The sequence below is a fragment of the Hoplias malabaricus genome, chromosome 3 (genome assembly GCF_029633855.1).
Source record: "Hoplias malabaricus isolate fHopMal1 chromosome 3, fHopMal1.hap1, whole genome shotgun sequence".
Taxonomy (NCBI): Eukaryota; Metazoa; Chordata; class Actinopteri; order Characiformes; family Erythrinidae; genus Hoplias; species Hoplias malabaricus.
In genome coordinates this window covers 28,027,134-28,050,417 of record NC_089802.1, presented here as the reverse complement: position 1 = coordinate 28,050,417, position 23,284 = coordinate 28,027,134, and the positions used below count along the sequence as shown (strand labels likewise).

Sequence of the window (23,284 nt, the reverse complement as noted above, 5' to 3'; positions counted from 1 at the left end):
GGAATTACAGCTATCAGCAAACCCAGCATTGCTCACCTTTTTTGTTCATCGGCATTAGACATTGGCACCATAAGGAAGGTATATAAAACGTATTTAACTGACGGGTGCAGCTGGAAAACAGAGAGTGCTCTTGTGGGAATTTAATATTTTAATTTATAAATAACTATTTTATATATATCATTAACTACTTATTTGAGGTATGAGTGTTACTAAAGTAAATTTACGTGTTACATATGAAATATATAGAGCATAGATAACTTATGCACAGCCAATCAAAAACCGTTGCTGAGAGAAAATATGCCCATTACAACATAAATTTAGCCAATCAGCGTCCTTGAATCTGACCCCTCTGGGCACTTCGTCTGTTGCCCCAAGCAGTTACAGACCTGAAGCTTATTGGTGATTAGCATGCAACAAGATCTCTCTCTTCTACAAAATCCATCCAACTTTACTGAAGAAGCTACAAGTCAAAGAGCTTGGTCAAGATACACACTCAAAACCCAGACTTTTTTGTATCTGAGCACATCAAAGCTGCCGTTTATGATAATTTTAATAACTATTAGTCTGCTGATGGGTTCTTAATATCAATGAAAAAAGACTTTCAAGAGATTTGGTGTCCTACAGTTTGAGTTAAATTTTATGAAAGTGACAATGCAACACTATCTACCCCTCCTAGTTTTCACCAGCCGCTACTGGTAACTGATGTACAGTGGTTAATGCAGTATATTTTTGTGTTAATTTAAATGGAATAGTGTGAGTAAACAGCATGGCAATGCATTTTATAGTTTAGTTTTAACTTTATTGCCTCAATTTATAACAGAATCCATGAACAAATAGACTAGCTAAAATAAACACACTTTATTTTATAGATATATAAATGAAAAAAATATAAACACCATTGCAAATCTTTAATTAATCCATGAAAACACTACAACAGTTTTTTGCCAAAAATTTTAAGGCTAAAAATTGACATCAGTTGGGATCTTAAATAGAAGGCTGATCAAATGAACCCTTCACTGCTTTAGAACTCTGCCAATTTAAAAGCTTGAGGATATATCACAGCCACAAAAGTGTCCCGTTACTCCTATTATTCCTGTTGTCCTCCCAGAGATCTCATCCCAGAGACTTTATTATTGCCAGAGGCCCTCTTCAGAATGCAGGCCTTCCTCCCAAATCCAGGTAGGACCCTTGGCTGTTTGAGTGCACATGCTGAGGCTGTCTGTAGATGTGCCTGACTGGTAAATGAAAGGAGGCTCTGGGGTCCTGGCACAGTCTAAGAGGATAAGAAGGGAAAGGGTTGAAGCGGGAGGGAGGAGCTGAAGAGGGAAAGGAAGGATGCAGAACCACATCAGGAAGGTAGGGGGCAGAAGGATTAATCTGAGAAAATGACCCAATCTCTGTTGGAGCCACAGGAGGGTAAGAATTGGTAGAGGCAGGATACTGAGCGTGGGTCGGGCCTGAGGGGACGCCATAGGTTTGTAGGGCTGAATGAGGAAGATGAGAAGCTGTAGAAGCTTGTACTGGTGCAAAGGGCTGTGATGGGATTTGAGAAGGGTTCGCATATTGTGGAGGGACATGAGCAAAGGAGGGAGCTGGTAATGTCTGAGGGATAGCAGGCTGGATTTGGACCATATTTGGAATGGCGGCTACACCATGAGACGAGCCAATTGTTGGCATAGCCAGGTTCTGGAGGGGATGGGGAGCGGATGGGACAGAAGTAGGGTAGGCATATAATGAGTGAGGAGGTTGAACTGAGGTAGAGATAGGCCCAGAAACGGCATGTGCGGGGATGGAGATGGTCTGCAAAGGGATTGCATTCACAGAACTTGAGGCAGAGAGATTGAAGGCTTCATTTGCTGTATTTGTTGGGTTTTGGAAAGATGGAGAAGGGTTCAGATGAGAAGTTGATAATGGTTGGGTGGTTGTAAAAGAGCAAGCTGCTGGGGTGTGCACAGGCAAAGAACTTTGAGGGTTGGGATTGGTGGGCTGTGCTGGGAAAGGAAAGGCACTTGAGTTAGTGTTCGGATCTGAGGGAGTAGTAACAGGGTTGGATGTGGATTGGGACACAGAATGAAAAGAGAAAGCAGTTTGATCCTCTGTGCCACTTACGGGATTTTGCTGCCCGACCGGAGAAAAGGGGAAAGCCGTTTGAGGCATGATTTGAGATGGTGGTGTAGCAGGATCATTGCTGTTAGAGGACTGCACTGGGGGAAAGGGGAAGGCAGTTGGCGTTCCTTCTTGGACCGAAGAAGGTGTATTCACTAATCCCCCATCAGCAGCTTGGTTCTGAGCTGTGTTTATGGAAAGACTGTTAGAACAGCTGTTGATGGACTGGCAAGAAGAAGGTGGAAGTGACTGGAAGTGTGGATTCGTAGGACTTAGGTTGTTTTGAGGAGGAAGGACAGAGTGATAAGTGGAAGAAGGGGGCAACTGAGGAGTAGAGGAACAATGAGAGATGGAAGCATAGGTAGCGCCTGTGGGAGATGTAGTGGAAGAGGGGATTGGTGAAGAGGAATAGTGAGAGGGAGCTATGGAAGAGTAATCTTGCAGAGAGGATGGGTTAGAATGGGCAGTTGGTAGAGGCAGGTCAGGTGCCCGAGTGGAAGACACTGAGGAATAGAGGGGTGGGGGCTGAGGAAGAGACATGGGTGGGTGTGACGAGGATGTCATTTGAGGGGATGTAAATGTGGCGTATGAAGAAAGTGTCATTATTTGGTTAGACCTGGAGAAAAGAAAGAGACAGATTTAAAGAATTGATGAACAACTGACAGTCCTAGATTTTTATGTCAGTAGAAAAGAAAACCTTGCTTGTGACCATAGATTGAGCTAGTGGAAAACAACTTACCCATGAAGCAATCCATTGTTCTCAGCATTATCTGATGTGGACTGAGGTGGATTCTCATCTCCATCAGGAATCTTCGAGATCTCCGGGATCTGGGTCATTTGGGAACCCAGAAATGCTTGCCTGGCATTATGCTGCTGTCCTGTCTGCTCCGGGAAAGATGACACATCTGAGCAGAAACCTGATTCAGGTAACGGCAGAGTGGTGTTCTGTAGTGCCATCGGTTGCGGTAGGACCTCCGTGGAATCACATGGGTCACATGACTCTGAAAGTAAGCCAGAGAAACATCGAGTCAAACAGCTGATAGGGCCGAGTTTAGAATTTCTTTTGGTAATTCCTAAGTATATTTACCTATGTCCAGAGGTTCCTCTTGATGGTGTGACAACTTCCTCTTCTGCCTGGCCTCCCTTTGTCTGAAAGCAAAAAAAGAGGCATGATATCCACTTTTCCTAAAAAATAGTGCTAATCATGCAGCTTCCATGGACTGGAACTTACTTTTTGCAGTTCATGCCATTCTCCCTGAAACCTTTGGCAAATGGATTGGAGTTGATCTTCAGCTCTGTTATCTAAGAACATACAGAAGTGTGAAGTTGTGTTAAAGCAACGGTAGAAAACTACAGTTTCAAAATCACTGTCCCAAAACCTAGTGAGTTGCCTGGGTAGGCACAGACTGCACAGACATCATGGGATTGCCTTTGCAAGCCGAGGAAGAGTTCGATGTTGCCTTAAGAATCGGCCAGATTAAGACATCTTAGTAGGCAGCATAATGAGCTGTCTTAGAATTGGGACAGCCGGGAGTCCCAAGGAGTCGGGAGCATGCTCACTGTGACGTAAAATGCTCTCTATGTAGACAGCTAACTAGGATTTGGGACAGACCCATTGTGATGCTCCACTGAGTTGTAATAGGATGGAATAGAGCCTCTGTCATTGCCACTCTGGGCTCACACTGCAGAATCTGCACTATGTAATTTTTGAACTTGGGTAGAAAACCACACCCACCCTCCCTCTTGACTTCAGGACAGCGCTGTAAAAGTGAATTTCACTCTGCAACTGTAGGGGGAGCCCAGGAGCAAAAATACCAAGCCTTACAAAGTGCTGCTTTAATGCTGTAGACTTGTTCACATTGTGGCCCACACACTTCAGTTAATCCACACACTGAATAAGAAGAGTTTAAGGTCCGTGAGTTTTCATCTGTTGCTCACCTTGCTATTCTGGTAGGCTGTAACTGTGATGAACTGAGTCTCAGGGAAGGTGAAGGAGTGTTGTGCTCCTCCCCACATCAGCACGTCTCTGGCCTCAATCACATGAACCCGTGGCTGGTACTTGTGCAAGGAGTGGAGGATGATCTAATGGGGAAAGCAAGTTTTACAGTTAGTGTCTTTGGAGAAAAGCCCCACTTTTCAATCATATTTAACATACTTTGTAGCATAAAATTATGCTAATGATCTACAGATATAGAGTTTCTAAATTAAGCATTGTTTTGATGTTTTGTAATGTCCCAGAATGATGATTAAAGACAGAAAGCTGTTTAACATCAAGAATATATTTATAACAACATACTGTATACATAACAATAAATACAGTAAAACGGTTTCTTTTCATACATGATTTAAAGAGACAAAAGTGCTGTCGCAATTTCAGAGCTAAAGATAGATCAACAAAGCAAAGACACAAAATGTGCATACTCACATATCCTTGTGTGTCCAGGGTGTTGTTGGTGAGTTTGGCTCGGTGGAAGGAGATGCTGCGGTTCTGCCAGTGTTCTCCACTCGCAGGAGAGTCAGGGTGGATGAAAACGCGGTCTGGAAGACGGGCCTCGGCTCCACCCACCACCTGCCAGCTGTCGTCTTGGAAACGGTAGCGGGAGGAGTCCACAGGTATGATATCCAATAGGAGAATGTAGTGCAGGGATGGATTCAAGCCGGAGACTTTCAGCTTCAGCTGTGGAAATATCCGTCTGATGGAAAAGAATGGAGACAGATGAATGACATTTTCATTTTTCTTTATCGTTTGAACACATCAGATGCTTCAGACCGTGTGGACTTTCACAACCTACAGACCAATAGAAATGATGTGCAATGACTTGGAATAAAGTCCCTACCTTGTTTGAAATGTCATAATATTCCTACATCCTTGTTAGGTTTTGGGTTTTTGTTCACCTTATGTTTGGTTGTTTTTGCTCTGTTTTCCTCACGTTTCTCTTAGCCACGCCCCACACCTGTTAGCTGGACATGGTCATGTGATCAATTTCACAGGTGTTTCCAGTTGTGTCTCACCGTTTAAGCCCTAACAGCGGGGACTATCCCTGTCATTGCCTCATCTCATTGTGCTCTCCCCGAATTGGGAAAATTGACACAGAGAAATGTGGTATTCTCAGAATACAGACACTTATTCATTCATTTTTCATTCATTATCTGTAACCGCTTATCCAATTCAGGGTCGCGGTGGGTCCAGAGCCTAGCTGGAATCATTGGGCGCAAGGCGGGAATACACCCTGGAGGGGGCGCCAGTCCTTCACAGGGCAACACAGACTCACACACACACACACACACACACACACACACATTTACACCTACGGACACTTTTGAGTCGCCAATCCACTTGCAACGTGTGTTTTTTGGAAACCGGAGCACCCGGAGGAAACCCAAGCGGACACGGGGAGAACACACCAACTCCTCACAGACAGTCACCCGGAGCGGGAATCGAACCCACTACAGACACTTAACAAACTATATTTATATATTAGCAAAATATAGGTTTCCAAAGAACTGAAATGATATTGATTTAATTAGACATGATTTAATTCCATGTGAAAAAGTAAATAAGTAAAGAGTAATTTTAAACAGTGCACTACCTGCCCTTCTTGGTGATGATCATTTCGGTGCCCACAGTGCTAAACTGTTTCCATAGTGATGCGTTCTCCAAGTCCATCTTCACTGTGTCCTGAGTCTTCCCAGTGGTCTCTCTGTTTGGAGGGGGTGGGGGTAGCATGCGGGGGGGCAAGCTTCGGGCGACCATGTCACACGATGTGGGGTACAGGGGCACATGAGCTGGGGGCTCTCGATCTGGAGGACAGAGAAATAACAATTTGTCAGCAACCAACACAGTATTAGCAGTTTGCATACGCCAAAATATAACAGCACGGAATCAAACAAAGTGAATCAGATTGTGCTTTAACTTATCCACTAATTGTATAAAACATTGTATGAGCTGAATCAAGTGGCACAGACATTGTTTACATAATCATTGACCAGACCATGGGTTAGGTCTGCCTCCCGTCCAAACTCCTGCCTTAAAAGTTGCTTGGATGAAGCTCTACACTTTCACCTTCATTTAGTGCACACAGGTCTGCGCATAAATACAGTTACACTCCACCCACCACTAACCTTCAGCTTGAAATCCCTGCCTCACAGACTGATAGGATGGGTTTATGATGTCTGAAAAATTGTCTGTCTGAATCTGTATTTATGAAGCTGATCAGAATGAAGTTCAACAGAAGATGAATGAAAGAGGGCTACTCTTGTGTAATTAGTTCCTCTGTTCAAATTTATGGATGTACTGTTTAGCATTTTTAATTTCATTTAGTGTCTAACAGAAAATAGAATTGTAATTGCAATCAAATCACTCAGAAAAATCACTGCAGAATAATTTGACCACTGCTAATTCAGCTGTTTGAACTAAAACATAGTCCCATCCAAGATGTTCTACAAGCTGGTTTATTTAGATGAGGCTGACACTTTACTTTAACCACAGGGTCTATTTTTCTTGCTCTCTTTGAAAGAAAAACTCTCTCCTACCTCTGTAGTAGCAGTCTCCAAGTCTGGGGCCGAGGGCCAGGCTGGAGTACATGTCCACTCCCAACATCCTTTTTTTCTGAGACGGTTAGTACCTTTAAGCACTACTTCAGTCCTTTTCTGTGGTCAGTGTTAGATCTTCTTACTGGGAACAGTTCTCTTATTTCTTCAGTGTTCTACTGGTGACTGCATTTTTTCTTTTAACACCCTTCACATCGTATTCTCCATTATATAGGTGTGTGTGTGTGCTACCAAATGGTGAAATCTTCACACTCCCTGTCTGTCTCCCCTTCTGCCTCCATCAGGCCTGTAGACCCCACATTTCTGGCCCTTTCATAGGGCCTAAACAAACAAACACACACACACACACACACACACACACACACACACACACACACACACACACACACGTAAGTTTTCATACATTGTCAGGACTATTAATAGACTTCCATTCATTTTTGTAGAGCCTAACCCTAACCTTAATCTTAAACTCCTAGCCTAACTCTAATGCACAATCCTACTATTTACACTCAAAACCATAATCAAATCCAGATCCTTAGCCTTGAATGCTCACTTTAAGAACAATGGCTCTATGCTAGGTTTAGGTAATGCTGCTACACTTAGCCACCTAATGTTATCAGTGCTTCAAAAGTTCATACAGGAGCCAAAATATGATTAAAGCTGCCCAGGGATGGACTGTCGCCCTGCCCAGTGTGTGTTCCTGCACTGTGCCCAGTGAGCCCAGGTAGGCTCACAGATAAACTTGAATTTGTAGCATATTGAGCAATACTTTCCCATGCTTGTGTAGCCTCCCTCCATTTCACAAATCCTATCTCTCTCCAGCAGTTTTTCAGCATTGTTCTCAGTGATTTAGACTGCACCAGACAGTGTGTGGAGGTTATGCAAGAGATTAGAACATTCCCAGATGTTAGTACCGGGGGCAGGTGCTGAAACCAGTCCCGCACAGATATACCAGGGGATGACTTTATTACACCTTACTGTTAAATCCCCAACATACATGATCAAAATGTGTCCAGTGTGGGAGATAAGAGGTTTTGTCAGTGTTCAGGCTTCAGTTTGAGGAGCTGCTGTTGGTTTAAAAAAGTGTAATAACAGACTTACTTTCGGTGAGATGACATTTCAGTGAACAGGAGTGTTAGCTTTTATCTTACAAGTAAGGAAAGGTAGAGCGTGTATGTATCTCTCTCTCTCTCTCTCTCTCTCTCTCTCTCTCTCTCTCTCAGTAGGGGTGTGGAGGGTGTGGCGGGCAAGCTTTTGCAGGTGGAAGCTTGTGAAGCACAGTTTGGTCTCACTGCTGCAGTTTGGTCTTTTAGATAAACACCAAAACTCAGACAAAATGCAGCCACATGGCTCAGAAACAGCTCAACAATAACATCAGGCCTTAGAAAAACAACCACAGAACGACAAGAGAGCCTCCAGAAAACAGGCCTGAGATCGGATATAAAAAGTAGAACTGCAGTGTGTAGTACATCTGCATTTGTTTCTTATTTTAATCAATAACTTTTGATTTGTATTCCTGAGCAATGACCAGCTGATCATTACAGCTACCAATTTGCATGGTCAGATTCATCTATTCATCTTTAAAATATTCTCTAAGCGTCGAAACGTGGGGGAGCAACTAATCATTTTCCAATTTCCGTTGGTTCTTTGGAGTCTGTTCTCTCTCTGGAGCCATGTCTCAGAAGAACTGCTGTTCTTCAATGAACATTTGAGGGCATGGTTCTTGAAATATCATAATTGTTTGTTGTAGGTTAGCTCTTAAAATGATTGCAGGGATCTATCATTGTTTCTGCTTTAAGACAAGTTACTCATTTGGTGATACTCTTTTGAGATCTGGCAATGATGATACGATACTCTACTAAACTGAATGGAAAGTGTGGCACTCACACACTTTATTTTTTCAGTCCATGTGGAGATCCTAGACCCTCCGTGGAAATGTCCTGCAGAAGCTGAAGCCCCTCTCTGTGGGTTAAGGGCCTGATGTTGTTGTAGTTGCTGTTTGCCTTTGGTGGCCGAAATGGGGGATGAAAGGCAGACTGGAAGAGAGCAGGAAGTAGAGGTGTGAACACCTTCTCGAGTCTGTCTGGGGTGTGGGAGAGTTATTACTTTGCTAATGTGAGAGTAAATGGGAGGGGTCAGGGATTGTTAGGCGTAATGACCTTTAATGTGTTTATGAGCAGACAGGTGTGTATCTGAAGCACACACACACACAAATCCACAGCTCTGAAATAGCCCTAATGAGTGTGTTTTTGTTCATGAATGAGCTGATGATGTTTACAGTTCTCTTTGACTCTTTGAATACAGTCCTTCGGACACAAATGACAACTGGTTTCACATTTGTAAGTTAAGAAATTTCCACAATCTTTAATGCACAGTTTCTGTAACTCTGCTTTAGTTTAATGTACTGTACAGCAAACATATAAATACAAATAAATAATAAAACAACAATAACCCTTGAAGATTAAAAAGTGGAAGCTAGTTCACACCACAACTTAAATTCAGCTCATTGCTTGTATTGGAAAACAAATCAGATCTAGTGTTTACTAAAAAGCCCAGAAACCAGGGCTCAGAAATGTTCAGTCAAATACAATCCAATTATAAAACTGACTCTGAAATCTGATTGGCTGAGCCATGTCCATATAAAGCACTCCATGCGTTCACATTAGACTAAGACTAACAGCCTCAAAGAAATTCTGAAATACTGTTATGCCGTTTAAAAATATTAATTCTGCTTTTTAGGAATGATGTTTGACCATAAAGCTACACATGGCAACTGTGATCTACTGTTCACTTCCTAAAATGATATAGAAGTTAATAATACTGAAAAAAAATGAAGGTACATGGATTTTGGACAGTAGCAATGTGTAAGGGCGGAATAGAGGCACTGTGAACAATGTGGATCGGTCTACAGGGGTGAGGGTATGAGTGACTAAGTGAGTGTGTGAATCAGTCTACAGGGGTGAGTGTATGAGTGACTAAGTGAGTGTGTGAATCAGTCTACAAGGGTGAGTGTATGAGTGACTATGTGAGTGTGTGAAACAGTCTACAGGAGTGAGTGTATGAGTGACTAAGTGAGTGTGTGCATCAGTCTACAGTGGTGAGTGTATGGGTGACTAATTGAGTGTGTGAATCAGTCTACAGGGGTGAGTGACTGAGTGAGTTTGTGAATCAGTCTACGGGATGAGTGTATAAGTGACTAAGTGAGTGTGGGAATCAGTCTACAGGAGTGAGTGACTGAGTGAGCATATGAATCAGTCTACAGGGGTGAGTGTATGAGTGGCTAAGTGAGTGTGTGAATCAGTCTACAGGGGTGAGTGACTGAGTGAGTTTTTCAATCAGTCTACAGGGGTCAGTGTATGAGTGACTAAGTGATTGTGTGAATCAGTCTACAGGGGTGAGTGTATGAGTGACTAAGTGAGTGCATGAATCAGTCTACAGGGGTGAGTGACTAAGTGAGTGTGTGCATTAGTCTACAGGGGTGAGTGACTAAGTGAGTGTGTGCATCAGTCTACAAGGGTGAGTGTATGGGTGACGAAGGTAGTGTGTGAATCAGTCTACAAGGGTGAGTGGCTGAGTGAGTGCATGAATCAGTCTACAGGGGTCAGTGTATGAGTGACCATGTGAGTGTGTGAATCAGTCTACAGGGATCAGTGTATGAGTCACTAAGTGAGTGTATGAATCAATCTACAGGAGTGAGTGTATGAGTAATTAAGTGAGTGTGTGAATCAGTCTACAGGGGTGAGTGACTGAGTGTGTAAATCAGTCTACAGGGGTCAGTGTATGAGTAACTAAGTGAGTGTGTTTCAGTCTACAGGGTATCAGTGTCTGAGTGAGGGTGTGGATCAGTCTCCAGCGGTCAGTGTATGAGTGACTAAGTGAGTGTGTGAATCAGTCTACAGGGATGAGTGACTGAGTGAGTGTGTGAAGCAGTCTACAGGGGTCAGTGTATGAGTGACCATGTGAGTGTGTGAATCAGTCTACAGGGGTCAGTGAATGAGTGATTAAGTGAGTGTGTGAATCAGTCTACAGGGGTGAGTGACTGAGTGTGTAAATCAGTCTACAGGGGTCAGTGTATGAGTGACTAAGTGAGTGTGTGTATCAGTCTACAGGGGTGAGTGTATGAGTGACCAAGTGAGTGTGTGAATCAGTCTACAGGGGTCAGTGTATGAGTGACTTAGTGAGGATGTGGATCAGTCTACAGGGGTCAGTGTATGTGTGACTGAGTGAGTGCATGAATCAGTCTACAGGGGTCAGTGTATGAGTGACTAAGTGAGTGTGTGAATTAGTCTACATGGATGAGTGACTGAGTGACTAAGTGAGTGTGTGAATCAGTGTACGGGGGTCAGTGTATGAGTGACTAAGTGAGTGTGTGAATCAGTCTACAGGGGTCAGTGTATGAGTGACTGAGTGAGGTTGTGGATCAGTCTACAGGGGGTCAGTGTATGAGTGACTGAGTGAGGGTGTGGATCAGTCTACAGGGGTCAGTGAATGAGTGACTGAGTGAGGATGTGGATCAGTCTACAGGGGTCAGTGTATGAGTGACTGAGGGTGTGGATCAGTCTACAAGGGTGAGTGTTTGAGTAACCTCCAGGTTGTGTTCCTGCCTTAGGTTCTTTGTCGCTCTGATCGGGATGAAGCGCTTACAGAAGATGAATGAATGAATGATCTTTCAATAATACGTCTACCTCAGCTCATCTGTTAATGTGAATCCCCTGAAAGCTGTGTGGTCAAAGGTTTACATGCAGTTTCTTAAAAAAAATTGCATTCCCAGTCAGCAGTTTTTCATTGTGAAATGTCTCTGGGATCAGGATGGAGAAGTGGCTGTGTGGTGGTGTGTTACAAGACACAGTTCTTCACCCGGGCACCAGGTCCCTCTTAGAAACAGGATTACGTTTCGTCATCTTCTGCCTCTGTGTCTAGGTTTGTTTGTGGTTGAGGGGTTCCTCTGTCCATGTGATTTCTCATGGGAAAGAGCTGAGAAATACTGAGAAATTCTGAGAAATGTCATAAGACATACAGCGAGTGTAAATGACTATTTAGATCATTTTTGGTTTTGTTATGTAATATATTTATGCAGATATCCACTTTAAATTAAAACTCATGATGTGTTTTGACTTGACCTTTGTGAATATTAATATGACCAAAAATGTAAACTCTAAATTCATAAATATTAGCATGTATGTTTTTGATTGCAATTGAATAACATTAATACTGTGTGAGCAGTTACATAATTCATTTTCTCACATGCACAACCTTAACCCTGGATATGAGGGTCTCTCTGATGAAATTTTAAAATCCAAACACATTTTCAATAGGATTAAGAACTATGTCCGCGTGGGTTTCCTCCGGGTGACTGTCTGTGAGGAGTGTGGTGTGTTCTCCCTGTGTCTGCATGGGTTTCCTCCGGGTGACTGTCTGTGAGGAGTATGGTGTGTTCTCCCTGTGTCTGCGTGGGTTTATTCTGGGTGCTCCGGTTTTCTCCCATGCTCCAAAAACACACGTTGGTAGGTGGATTGGAGACTCAAAAGTGTCTGTAGGTGTGAGTGTGTGAGTGAATGTGTGAATGTGTGTCACCCTGTGAAGGATTGTCACTCCATTCAGGGTGTGTTCCCACCTTGTGCCCAGTGATTCCGAGTAGGCTCTGGACCCACCGCCGCCCTGAACTGGGTAAGGGTTACAGACAATGAATGAATGAATGAATGAATGATTACTTATGTCAGAGAAAAGTCTGATATTATTTTGGATGTATGTTTGGGTTCAATGTGTTTTAAAACCATTCATCTTCTCCCATATCTCAGCCAATAATATCAAATCCAGTCTTGATATTTCCTGATACATCACTTGAATCGTGCTTCCACGGATGGTGTGTAATGCTCAAGTGGTGTTTTCAGAGAAACAGCTCCATAACATGATGCTACCACCCCATATTTCACAGTAGGCATAACGTTCATAGAGATGCCCTTCTTTCTATAAACATGACTGATGATATTCTACTCAGAAGTCTATTTTGTAAATCTGTAATTTTTTAATATCTAGAGGAGAGTTCAAGTAGGGGACTAAATATGACGAGGAGTGACAGAGGTTTGTATGGAACAAAAAATATAATTTTTCTCACAGGAATACAAGGCTGATCCCGATGGAAATTAAATTACAGAATAGTACCTGGAAAGAGGAAATAACCCCAAGGCTGCTGTTTTAGAGAGTAGTTTCCACTGGTGACACAACTAAAGCCCAGAAACTGTTTCGGTTTTCTGTGTTAAGCAATAGAAGCAAGGAATGTTTGGACATGTCAATATGATATATCCTCTTATCGTCCCGTACTACATCTATGCTGTGTCACACCTGACCACACACTCCCACACACACCTCTTCACACACCCACACTTCACATGTTCCTTCACATGCTTTAGTTAGCTCTAGTGTATAAAAGAGAACAGAAGAGAAGATACAATATGCCCAGCTCTGATTCATCTTCAGAAAAAGATACACTCTTCTAAACCATGGATGTTGTCCTGGGGATTGCACTGTTCTTCTTTGTCCTCGGATTTTATGGACTGTGTTCCCTTTATCTGCTCAGAAACCCTCAGATTCTCCACAAGAAGAAACATCTAGCATTTTACAGCCGACACATTTCCCACAGAGGAGGTGAGCGAGGTCTAATCATGATATACTTCATTATTTATGGTGCAATATGCAGATGTTTTTGGCTTTTATTTATTGTACCCTGTGTGAATTGTTCTATTCATGTTTATGTATTTGCTGTGGTTGAGCATTTGGCCTGTTACTAAGATGCACTGGTGCTGTGCTTTTTCTTCAGGTGCTGGAGAGAAGATAGAAAACACCATAGAGGCTTTCACACAGTAAGGCAGATCCTAACCTCTCTCTGTTTGAGTCAGTTACATTAGCTTCAGTTCAGTTTAGATACATACATTTCAGTGTAGACTCGAATATATTAATTTTTCGGGTTTAAAAATATGCAATTTTCCAAGTGATGCAGGAGATTACGAGCTCGATTCCTGGTGATGGCGTAGCCATTCGTGGCCGGCAATTTTTCTACTATCTGTCTACTTACTTATATATTCATTTATTTATACATTTGTTTATATGAAAAATGTTGTTAAATGTTGAGCTGCGGCTAATATTTACGGCACACACTCTTTACACGTTTTAAATTCTAACATTATTGCACAGTACATGTTTATAAAGTTTTACTGCTATGTTGTTTTGGCAATTTTTAAAACATTTTTATAATTTGAAATGATTTGATTAAACAAAAGAGATTGTGATGGAATGTGGGTATTGTTCCACACCTACAAAAGCCACAGGGTACAGTCTTGAAGGATTTCATTTTACAAATATTTAGACTTTGGAGTCATATGGCAATAATTGACTAAATAATATTGTGTAACTATGAACAGGTACTTATAATAATATTAAGCCCTACACATATATAGCTCCTTTCTAGAAACCCAATCACGCTTTACAGTCAACAAACAACACTCAATCCACTCACACACACTGGCGAGAAGCAGCAGCCAAACGCACACAGTGTACTCTCAACCAGGAACAACCGTCCACCTGGAGGATTGCATCGGGCACTAGGGCTTTACCCAGGAGAGAGCTCCAGTCCATATCTGGGCACATATACATTCACTCACACATCGGACATTCATTCACATACACACTCATTCACTCACACACCATGTAACACAATATTTCTCTAAATAAACACCTTTATGTCCTTTCCCCCTTCCTCTCTCAGTGCCGTGGAGACAGGAACTGAGATGCTGGAAATGGACTGTCATTTATCACAGGATGGTTACGTGGTTGTGTCCCATGATAAAAACCTTGGAAGACAGACAGGATTCAACATTCCCATCTCCTCCCTGAGATTCCAGGTCTGGGTGATAACGGTTTTACTTTTTCAGTTATGTATGCAGTGTACTAATCAAGCACAATACATCTGACTCTCCTCAGTGACTACAGAAGTGCTAATGTTCAAATGTATATCTTTCAGGATTTGCCACTGTACAAAGAAAAGCTAGAGGTCACATTCTACACAGGTAAGTTTAGACCTTTCCTGGGTTCCTGGGGTTGTGGATTCGAGTCCCACTCCGGGTGACTGTCTGTGAGGGGTGTGGTGTGTTCTCCCTTTGTCTGCGTGGGTTTCCTCTGGGTGACTGTCTGTGAGGAGTGTAGTGTGTTCTCCCTGTGTCTGCGTGGGTTTCCTCTGGGTGCTCTGGTTTCGTCCCATGCTCCAAAAACACACATTGGTAGGTGGATTGGAGACTCACAAGTGTCCGTAGGTGTGAGTGTGTGAGTGAATGTCACCCTGTGAAGGACTGGCGCCCCCTCCAGGGTGTGTTCTCACCTTGTGCCCAGTGATCCCGGGTAGGCTCCGGACCCACCGCCGCCCTGAACTGGATAAGGGTTACTGATAATGAATGAATAAATGAATTCAACACAGGGACATGTTTCATAAAACACATAAGAGGAAATAACCTACTAATCTGTCTAAACAACAAGAGCGCATTACTCAAGTAAATTACTCAGTAAAGGAACCTAACCATTCCCTCAGTTCATATTCAGTCTCTAGCTGGTTTTTTCTGTTTAATCTGATGGTGTGCTGTGACTTTGTTACTTTATGACTTGGTCACTCCACTGACTTACGAACGCTGCTGTGGTGTTTCATCCTTGTGGTATTTTGAACAAAGCATGTCATGGATGTTTCATTAAGACCCCAGAAGTGTGGTCACCTGTGGGAAAAGGTTTGAAAATGTTGCCACTATTCAACACTCTCTTAAATCTCCATCAGGACACTACAGTACAGGGCAGGACCGGAAGTTTGCTCTGCTGGAGGATGTCTTCAAGAAATTCCCACAAATGCCCGTCAACATTGAGGTCAAGGAATACAACGATGATCTCATAGAAAAGGTATCAGCAGTCATTCCTTATTGAAGCTGACGGACTGACTGTAAACAGTGGAACGGTTATCAGAATAGGTTCTCTATATTCCATAGGTCTCCTCTTTAGTGAAGAAGTATAAGAGAGAGAGCATCACGGTCTGGGCCACTGAAGACTCGGACATCATGACAAAGTGCAGGAAACAGGTACATGACTTTCTAAAATCACATTTGTGGGCATTAATCAGGAGTGTGTTCCTCTTCACTGCAGTAACAGCCTCTGCTCCTCTGGGAAGGCTTTACACTGGATATTGGAATTATTAGATTATTATTATTATTAGAATTTGATAACACTCAGCCACATAAACTATAGTGAGGTGTGGCGCTGGTGTTGGGTAATCATTTCTGGATCACAAACACCACTCCAACTCATCCCAGAGATATGGGATGGAGCTCAGTCACCACAGAGAACCACGTTCCACTGCTCCACAGCCCAATATTGGACAGTGATTTTTGGTAAATTCATCTAAAAAACATAAATTACTCTCACAGTTCTGTAACTTGTTTCCAATCCTCCTTGTTCTCCAGGAGTTCCAAAGAACCTCCATCTATCTTATCTAACTTCTTTTTACAGTTTTGCAATCTTTCCTACAGCCACAGCCACCTTCACAGTCTAACATTTAACATTATCAACAAACAGTGGCTTGGTAAAACAGGGTCATGATGATAAGGCGTCACATTGTCAGCTTTTTTAAAAAGCTTGTGAATGCTTACTCTGTTACCTAGGTTAGGTAGACTTTTAGTAAAAAGGAGAGAGCATCAGAAATAACTCCGTTAAGTCCCGCTGGAAAGACAAATTAAAGATCAGAGTTTTGAAGTGTTCTAGAAAATACCATTAAAAAGTCCTACATGTCAGTGATGAAAGAACCCTGGGAACATAGAGCCCTGTTAATATAGGACCCAAAAACATAGGTCTGATTCTGCCTAAGCTTTCACAATGTTTACAAATAGCCCTTTAACATTGTAACACTTACCACTGTAAAGCATTGCCAATTGAAAATACATTAATGCATAATTCTAAATCATTTTCAGTGCCCCTCCATGCCCTACAGCTTCACTATGACACGAGGAATCCTCCTCCTGGTGCTGTTCTACACTGGCCTTCTTCCCTTCGTGTCTCTGGGAGAGTCCCTACTGCAGTTCTACCTTCCGAGTGTCATCAACAGGTCAGGGACCTTCAACTCTCTGTGCTTCATTCGGCTTTTGTGTAAATTCATGTGTGATGTTTTGTATTGTTCAATTGTTTATGTGCAATTTTTATAGATGACATAGTTATACAAGATCAGGAAACCCACTTTTTAGACACAAAGCAGTTAAAAGAACAAACTTGTAACTCACTCACACACATACTCACTTGTTTATAAAGTGCTCCACAAGGTGGTGCTATTCTGTGCTTCTGTCCTTGTTGGTTTTACAACAATGTCAAATGTCTGCTCTTTTAGAACCTATATTCCGGAAGAGTCTTACCTGAAGAACCGATTTGTGGTCTGGCTCATTGAAAGGTAAAGTCATATATAACGAACAACCGCATACACACTCGCTGTGCCATAATGTCCTTCACACACACTGGACATACCCAGTTGTTTACCTAGTCTCCTTAATGTATTTATGGTTCTTGTGAGGACTTGGTGAATAAATATTCTAATCTGTTCTAGACTGACCATGAGGAAGTCTCTGTTTGACCACTTGGTGAAGCGTGGGCTGCAGGTGAGTTTTCTGGAGTGTTTTCCCTTCTGTAATCTTGATTATTTAAGTGTAAAACAAAAAACATGTGGAAAGTGACACATTAAAGCTGTGAGACTCAGCCTCAAAGAAAATCCAATCACTGCTTCAGTCTTTTTCTTTTATCCCTGTGTTGTGGGGGATGCTCATCCCTCTTGCTCCGTCTCTCTCTCAGGTGCAGTTGTTTGTGTGTAACGAGGAGCGTGATATGGACGCTGCGTTTTCAGTCGGCGCTACAGGAGTGATGTCTGACTACCCCACTGTGCTGTCAGATTACCTTCAGAAACACCCCATCCCTCCCACTTTATAACACCTCTCCTTATTCTTCTTTCCTGTGCTCAGCTGTGTTCTCACACATTTTCACAAATGACAACAAAGTAGTGACTGTCAAATGTGGTCAAATGCCTAGAAGCTTTTAATAGTTTTAAGTATCTATGGGGTTTTTTGGGTCTGAAAAAGGTGTCGTCTGACAGGCTCATACACAGCTGTTTAAAGTTTGGAATAATTTGTTGTTAACATTACAAAATCAATGTGATTGCACGCCAATAGAGAAAAGACTTTGAGCAGCGGTGTTCAACAGGTGAACTCCGGTCTAGGTCTGGATCTAAATACAATTTATTACAGATTAATAACAAAACAACCAAAAGGAATAAACTCTTCTAAAATTGATATGATCTTCTTTCATTCCTTTTCATCTTGTCCAATCATGGAGCTTGTAAAGCAGTTTCCATAAGAAGGACATCAGTAAACAGCAGATGGGTTGTGACTTGTGCTTGTCAAAGCTGTTTAGCAAATCAACAAAGGCAGACAGGAGAAGCAGTTTTTAAAGATGTATGAACTGAAATTTGACCTCTCAGACTCTGTGGTAATTAGTGAGTGGACCTCTAAGAGCCCACTGCTGTAGAACATCAAGAAGAACCATCTTAGATCAATTTTGTGGCACATCCAGGCCTTACTACTACTTTTTATTTGTTGTCGTTTTTTGATTTTTACATGGTTTTCATTTCCATTTCATTTATGAATGTTATTTTCTCCACATCAACACTATATTTTTATCATTGTAAAAAAAAGCGAATCTTCAAATCATGTATCAGACATCATCAAAGGAAAGTGACTCCTGAGGATCCTGTGGTCACACCACCTCCAGAGGGTCTCTGTCTTTTTGTGATATCACTATGGTAACATTCTCTGGGAGACAGGCGGTCAGACGCTCCTTAAACACAGTCAGAAAGCCCCTCTCGCTGTTGCTATGGTCACTCAGGATCACACTTGTCCCCTTGGCAACAGCATCCAGGACTTCATGATGGGACATCTCACCTGGGAGTGAACAACCAGACCAGCCTTTAAAAAAAACAACCTCATAGAACAAGTTAGCAGTTGTTAATGTATTGGAAATTATTTTGCATTTCTATTTATTCTGTAGTTTTTTATTGATGACTTAAATAAATTAAAAATAAAGTAAAAAAAGAACCCAAACTTAATTTTGTCTTATTTTTTTCCCATTAATAATTTATTTATTAATTTATTCAGCCACACAAACAAAATATGAATATTTGAAATATAAAAAAATTTAAAATTGGGCTAATTCTGCTCACTTTGTATTAGTTTTAGCTATGGAGGACCAAACCTGCCAAAACTAAATATAAATAAATGACTCAATAAAATGTATTTCCTCCATAAAAATGATAATTAATATAAACATAAATTTAAAAAACCCAGAGAAAATAATAAATAAAACCTTACATATATTAAATGTCTATTTACCTGTATTTTTCTCTCCTGATTTATTTTTATTTATTTATTTATTTATTTTTATTATATTTAATATCATTATTATGGAGGAAATACATTTTATAGAGTCATTTATTAACATAGTGCCCTCCTCAAATGAAAACGTTTTCCCAAATACACAAGGATATTTAGTTGCACTTTAATGGCAAAATTTAATAAAACGGCAAAAGATACCTGTGATGTAGAGATCTGCTTTAACTCCCTGTAGGACTGAAGCTCCAGAACCAGCACACACAGCTACAGTAGTCACCACAGAGTCTTCAGAACCCACCCCCAGGAAAACATTACACAGCTATCAATACATGTCAATACATGAAAATAACAGATCACATTCTCTATATTTTCAGGTAAACTATTTTTAAAACAGAATTGAAAACTGCTCTGGAACACATGGTTTTCAATGAAGAGTCTATTTTAAACATTCAACCCCCCCAGATTCCCCCCCTCTCCCACCTTCACACGAGTACAGAGCATGCAAACCAGGGAATCTATGGGCCGACAGGACAGTTAGTGTTCTCCTGCAAGTGTGTTGAGCAGGTGGCGTTGTGTTAGCAGCAGTTCAAAAAATTGCAGTGGATGCAATCACGTCTCTCAGGAAGCATGAGCTCCTCACCCTCTCAGGTTGGTGGCATTGTGTGTGATCTGGGGAGCACTAGCTAGCTATCGGAGTAGAAATGGCTAATGTCAGCTAATGACTGAGAAGAAACATGCTATTTTATTAGGGATGCCCAAACGTCTAACCCATGTCTATCCAGTTCGCACTCCAAGGTAGTGTGTTTTCTCCACCCCCTACCTAACGTCCTCTGCTCTCCGATGGCAAGTCTGAGGTGAGGCAGGCCAAGGTGTGTCTTCATTTTCTGGACAGCCACAGCCAAGGACAGAGGCTCGTCCAGAACAGTATGCCTTCCTTGACCACAGCCTAGGACTGGGGGCTAAGATATAAATATCATAAAAGATATTACAGCCCACCAGAGCAGGAGCATGTATTCGGTAGTCAATATATTAACCAGTTTATACTAGGTTTTAAAAAAAACACAACTGAACTGTGGTTACCTGCTGAATCTGTGTGATGCAGAGGGACTGGCTGACAGAGGCATTTCCTAACACAATCTGAACCACAGGGGTCAGTGCTGAGCTGGGACAGGTTAGGATCACTTGTTGGCCACCGTCCTCATTTCTGAAAACAAGCCGCAACGTGTGGATGAGAAGATTAATGAACCCTGCCACAATCTGGAAAAATCCCCCCCCCCCCCCCCCCCCCAAAAAAAAAAAGAGCAGCCTTTGAAGTCTGTCTGACGCTTCGTATCACACTCGGGCCAAATGGACACAATCTGCACCAACTTAAATGTGCACGGGATTACAAATGATCTTTTAATGGAATCTCTGACCGCAATCTTTTTCCCATGAACTTGGTGGACATCTCATGGCGCTGTTATATAAGAGCGCCACTCTAGAACTTAAAGCACAGACTTCATTCTGTAGTCTGACAGCCTAAATCACCCAAGGTCACCACGCACAATGCCAAGAGTGGAATAGAGGGGTATAAAGCCCACAGCGCTCTTCTGTGGAGCAGTAACATTTTCCTTTGAGACGAGTAAAAGCAGTGTCTCTGATCCACAACTAATCATCCACCATCAGCACCTGACCTCACTGATGCCTATTTCACATACCTAAGCATGGTGTACTGAAATGCATCACTGTTTTCTGTCTCCTTCAGTAGCTTCAGGATATGGTTGACCTCCTCTGTACTCCCTGCAGTGAACTCCAGTCGATGTCTTTGGGGGGCGCTACAGAGAGCTTGGCTTAATACAGACACCTGTCCATTACCTGAGAAAATGTTTAAGAAATGGAAATCAAACAGGTTAATCTCAGGAACATGACAAATACTGTGAGCAGTTTAATTTACAAATAAAATGCGCACCCCAGGTCAAACTGCAGATTTTTGCTAATTTTCTAAGTGAAAGCATTTTTAATATATAATTACTACTATTATATTATAATTATATATATATATATATATATATATATATATATATATATATATATATATATATATAAGGATGTATATGAATTTAATAACTCTATATTTAAAGCTTGATGTGTTGACTTATTTTTATGGTAAAAATGCGGGCATTTCTTTGCTAACGCAACAGAACTGGGCCTTAAGCATTCTCCTCCAAACCTTTACACTGTGTTTGCAGCAGTTAGTAAAGACGGATAAAGCTTCAGTGTTTTGGAGGAAGCTTGTAATTATTAAAAGAGGAGAAATATTGGGTAAGAATAATAATAAAAAACCCTAGGGTTTCAAACACATGCATAAAGCTGTATGCAAGGAAACTAATTTAATTAACAATAACCAACCTAGTCCTCCTACCAGCCAGTCGTTCAGGCCATCTTTGGCACTGTCCCACGACGTATGTGGTGAAAAGACTGCAATACCAGCTTCTACTGCTCTCACAGCTAATCGCTGCTTCCAGTCTTTCTGAAGGAGGCGTTTGATTGGCCGAAACAGTGGCGGGTGGTAAGAGATGATGAGGTCACACCCCATTTCCTCTGCCTCATCCATAACAGCAGAAGTGAGATCATTGGTGAGCAGGATCGTTTTGACTGGACGTGGTTTACTGGGTTCCACCAACAGACCGACATTATCCCAGGTTTCGGCCAATGAGAGTGGAGCGAGATTCTCGAGAACTTCAAGAACTGCCTTCAACTCCATGGAAACAGATTGAGAGAACCAGCGAGGCGCCTTCAGATACGGATGGGGAGAGGAAAGCAGTGAGGAGAAGCAAGACTGCAGAAGTGAATGTGGCTGGAGGGGTGTATATAAATACCTTAATGAGGAAAAAGGAAAGGAGAAGATTGAAAAGCTTGTTCTTAAGGAGTAATGACAGTTTTTATTAATATGGGCAGTTTGACAGGTCAGTTTGAAGAGTCTTCTGGAAACGCTTCTGCTTCCAGGAAACATTGATAAAGCCCCACCTGGAAAAGACCAATAACCTAAGCATTAGATTTAATGACAATGTTAAGTGTATGATGTCCATTAAAGTGCAATCCCACTGACGTTTCCAAATTCCCTACAAAACTAAATGGTTAAGATAAAACATTCATAGTCAGAATTGTTCACAGTGGTGGCGAGTGTGTCCAGGGCCTACCCAGAATTACTGGGTGCAAAACAGGAACACACCCTGGACCGGGCTCCAGACGTAGGGCGTCACAAACCTACTCAGAGCAAACCCATGCAGACACAGGGAGAGTACCCCAAACTCCTAACTGTGACACAATTTGTGGATCCAACCCAGGACTCCGTTTACTAAAATGATTATCAATACAGTTTTAGAACCACTGTGAAAAGGTATTTGCCCAAAGTGGTACAAACATATAGAGCTGTAAGAAAACACTGGTGGCAGAGGAAATAAAATAAAAATTCCATTCCATTTAAAAGAAATCGGAGTCCATTAATTTCTCTACAATCAACCATTTCACACATTTAAATATTAAATATGGGTTTCAGAAAAACATTCTAAAAAAATGGTGGAATTTCCCTTTAAAGCCAGAAAGAATGCATCAGAGAGTCTGTGAAATGTAAAAAATAAAATTATGGTTATATTTATAGTATTCATATTTTCTCTTATTTGTGTAAAAAAAATGCTCAAAAAGACCTAAGAAAATACCCAAGTTACTGATTAGTTAGGTTTTACTGGTTGCAGCTGGCTTATAATTCACCAGTTTCTTATTTGAACTTTCCGTTCTACCTTAAATGGTATAGGAGTTACATTCAAACAACTGTGCCTTTTAAGGTGGAACGAAGAACTCGAACAAGGTAATGAATAAGAACCCAGCAATAACGTATACTGAGCGACAATAGATACACCACAATCACACATGTTTAAATTCGTTTGTGTATATTAAAAAATAAGAAAAATCGATTTAAAAACGGATAAAACACACTTACTGACAGCCACAACACTCTGACCTGCCGACGCGAGGGGCGGGGGCTTCGAATAACGAGAGATCCGATTGGACGAATAATATGGGACGTCACGACGTCACGTCCCAAATAATACTGTCATCCTGCAGTTCTACAATTACAGACTGTAGTTCATGTGTTGCTCTGTATTCTTTCTCAGCGCTGGCTGCAGTGATACTGATAG

General features: G+C 41.7%; 3 protein-coding genes across 5 annotated transcripts; 1 reads left to right on the top strand and 2 right to left on the bottom strand.

Annotated features, from left to right (window-relative positions):
* Positions 1-929: 929 nt before the first annotated feature.
* On the bottom strand, positions 930-2,943 carry tbx6 (T-box transcription factor 6). Its single transcript, XM_066663954.1, has 2 exons — positions 2,846-2,943; positions 930-2,722 (listed from the first exon to the last, which is right to left on the bottom strand). Exons 1-2 carry the CDS (start codon positions 2,941-2,943, stop codon positions 1,150-1,152), a joined length of 1,671 nt encoding a protein of 556 aa, XP_066520051.1. The 3' UTR covers positions 930-1,149.
* Positions 2,918-18,256, top strand: gdpd3b (glycerophosphodiester phosphodiesterase domain containing 3b). Its single transcript, XM_066666091.1, has 12 exons — positions 2,918-3,032; positions 4,550-4,719; positions 13,235-13,302; positions 13,475-13,517; positions 14,420-14,555; positions 14,675-14,720; positions 15,473-15,591; positions 15,678-15,767; positions 16,653-16,786; positions 17,063-17,122; positions 17,276-17,327; positions 17,518-18,256. The coding sequence occupies exons 1-12, from the start codon at positions 2,958-2,960 to the stop codon at positions 17,650-17,652; spliced, it is 1,128 nt and encodes a 375-aa protein (XP_066522188.1). The 5' UTR covers positions 2,918-2,957; the 3' UTR covers positions 17,653-18,256.
* nif3l1 (NIF3 NGG1 interacting factor 3-like 1 (S. cerevisiae)) lies at positions 18,254-23,136 on the bottom strand. Of its 3 annotated transcripts, none has more exons than XM_066666088.1 (7): positions 23,086-23,136; positions 21,495-22,112; positions 20,804-20,960; positions 20,187-20,310; positions 19,927-20,065; positions 19,308-19,391; positions 18,254-18,659 (listed from the first exon to the last, which is right to left on the bottom strand). In XM_066666088.1, the coding sequence occupies exons 2-7, from the start codon at positions 22,096-22,098 to the stop codon at positions 18,475-18,477; spliced, it is 1,293 nt and encodes a 430-aa protein (XP_066522185.1). In that variant the 5' UTR covers positions 22,099-22,112; positions 23,086-23,136; the 3' UTR covers positions 18,254-18,474. The 3 variants fall into 3 exon arrangements, with proteins under 3 accessions (XP_066522185.1, XP_066522187.1, XP_066522186.1); XM_066666090.1 differs by having other exon boundaries at positions 21,495-21,964; positions 23,086-23,114; XM_066666089.1 differs by lacking the exon at positions 23,086-23,136 and having other exon boundaries at positions 21,495-21,879; positions 21,965-22,103.
* Between the last annotated feature and the right edge of the window lie 148 nt (positions 23,137-23,284).

Excerpts from the sequence above, each read along its gene's own strand:
- tbx6 (XM_066663954.1), bottom strand. The coding sequence starts at position 2,943 with ATGACCCAGATCCCGGAGATCTCGAAGATTCCTGATGGAGATGAGAAT. Across the intron at positions 2,723-2,845 it reads AACAATGGATTGCTTCATGG|GTCTAACCAAATAATGACAC; the intron begins GTAAGTTGTTTT and ends TCTTTTCTCCAG.
- gdpd3b (XM_066666091.1), top strand. The coding sequence starts at position 2,958 with ATGCTTGCCTGGCATTATGCTGCTGTCCTGTCTGCTCCGGGAAAGATG. Across the intron at positions 13,303-13,474 it reads ACACATTTCCCACAGAGGAG|GTGCTGGAGAGAAGATAGAA; the intron begins GTGAGCGAGGTC and ends CTTTTTCTTCAG. Across the intron at positions 14,556-14,674 it reads TCTCCTCCCTGAGATTCCAG|GATTTGCCACTGTACAAAGA; the intron begins GTCTGGGTGATA and ends TATATCTTTCAG.
- nif3l1 (XM_066666088.1), bottom strand. The coding sequence starts at position 22,098 with ATGTTTCCTGGAAGCAGAAGCGTTTCCAGAAGACTCTTCAAACTGACC. Across the intron at positions 20,961-21,494 it reads CTGGCTGGTAGGAGGACTAG|GTAATGGACAGGTGTCTGTA; the intron begins GTTGGTTATTGT and ends ACATTTTCTCAG. Across the intron at positions 18,660-19,307 it reads AGCAGATCTCTACATCACAG|GTGAGATGTCCCATCATGAA; the intron begins GTATCTTTTGCC and ends GTTCACTCCCAG.